A 1382-nucleotide genomic window follows, 5' to 3' on the forward strand; every position below is an offset into this window, starting at 1 on the left:
TGCAGGCCGTTCTGTGCGCGGTCAGTTTGTGTTTGTGTGTCTGTGAGTCACTGCTCAGGGTCCAAACAGCCCACCATGAGCCTGACGTAAAGGGGACACAACCTTGTTCCACACACACACAGCAAGCTCAGAGATGAATCCAAACGTGTGTACGATAAAGGCGTTCAGTTAACGAGTAATCAGACATCTTTATGATGGAAACTCGCAGCATTTAGAGTTTTTACTAGAAGTGTGTTCACTTTATTTCCTGGAATAATAGACGGTAGTTTGCAGGTTTTGTCTCTGCCCTCACACCTTTTAGAATACCAACATGCTCGTCAATGTCGCTTCTCCCTCACTGATCAATCAAAATCAAGAAGAGGCGGGACTTCAGCTTGGTCAACGACAATGAGGAGGACAGACTAATCAGACTCGTCGTGGAAATTAAATTTCATAATCAAGCACCAATGAGCACTGGTGAGAAGCGCTGTGAAAACGAGGTCATGTACGCTGCCAGCGCAAAAAGCTCCGTCAATGGACACAGACCTTAAATATAAAAGAAACATGGGAAAGAGAACTTTATGTTTAAGGTCACATATTTAAAATCCTCTTTCCCATGTTCCTCTAACTCTAACATGTGTCTCTAGTCCGTCTACAAACCCCCCAATGATGAGAAAAGTCCATCCTCTCTGTCTTCTGCCTGCTCCACTTTTCAGAAAATGTGTGCTCAAACAGGCCATTTGGAGATGTTCCCTTCATGACATCACAAAGGGCAGTAGCCCCTCCCCCAGGTGGGTGACACTCCCACAGCTAGGTGTTTGTTCTGCCCTCTGAGTCTGCCTTCTCACCGTAAACAATAGGACATGGAGTGAGAAAGACCGAGTACACCCAAGCCCTTCCAGAGAGAGGGGGCGTGGTCAGACACAGCTCATTTACATATTTAAAGGTACAGACACAGAAACAGCCTGTTCTGAGCAGGGCTGAAATAGAGGGGTTTATAGACATCAAATACAGGATCAGAGTGGATTCAGAACAAGAAACTTCACACACATGTTTTGAGGAGCTCTGAGACTTATTTACACTGAAGAGGAGGAGGAGGATATGTTTCTCTCTCATGTAATCCTAATCTTCACCAGTTTCTTCTTCTTTGTGTTCCAGGTTGACTCGTTCCGTCTCACGATGACTTCCTGTCCGTTGACCCTCCTCTTCCTCTTCCCTTTGATGTCATCCATCAAGGCCGCCGCAGACCCTGCAGGCTGCAAAATCCGCATCACTGACAGAGGACTGGATATGTGTGAGTGCATAGGAACGTCATCACAATAAAACAGAGACCCACAAAGGTCACAACCTGTGTGCTAACTGTTCTCACTGAAAACTTACAGAGACAAGTAGTCAGCAGTGTT

At 45.9% G+C, this 1382-nt stretch overlaps 1 protein-coding gene across 1 annotated transcript in view; it reads left to right on the forward strand.

Moving 5' to 3' along the window:
• Positions 1-1382, forward strand: part of pltp (phospholipid transfer protein) — a gene marked incomplete in the record, with an annotated part of 16150 nt that overhangs the window by 2105 nt on the left and 12663 nt on the right. Inside the window, 1 exon segment of the mRNA XM_065955483.1 lies at positions 1138-1273. Coding sequence (XP_065811555.1) covers positions 1159-1273 — 115 coding nt within the window.

The sequence above is a fragment of the Labrus bergylta genome, chromosome 5, assembly GCF_963930695.1.
Source record: "Labrus bergylta chromosome 5, fLabBer1.1, whole genome shotgun sequence".
NCBI classification, from domain to species: Eukaryota; Metazoa; Chordata; class Actinopteri; order Labriformes; family Labridae; genus Labrus; species Labrus bergylta.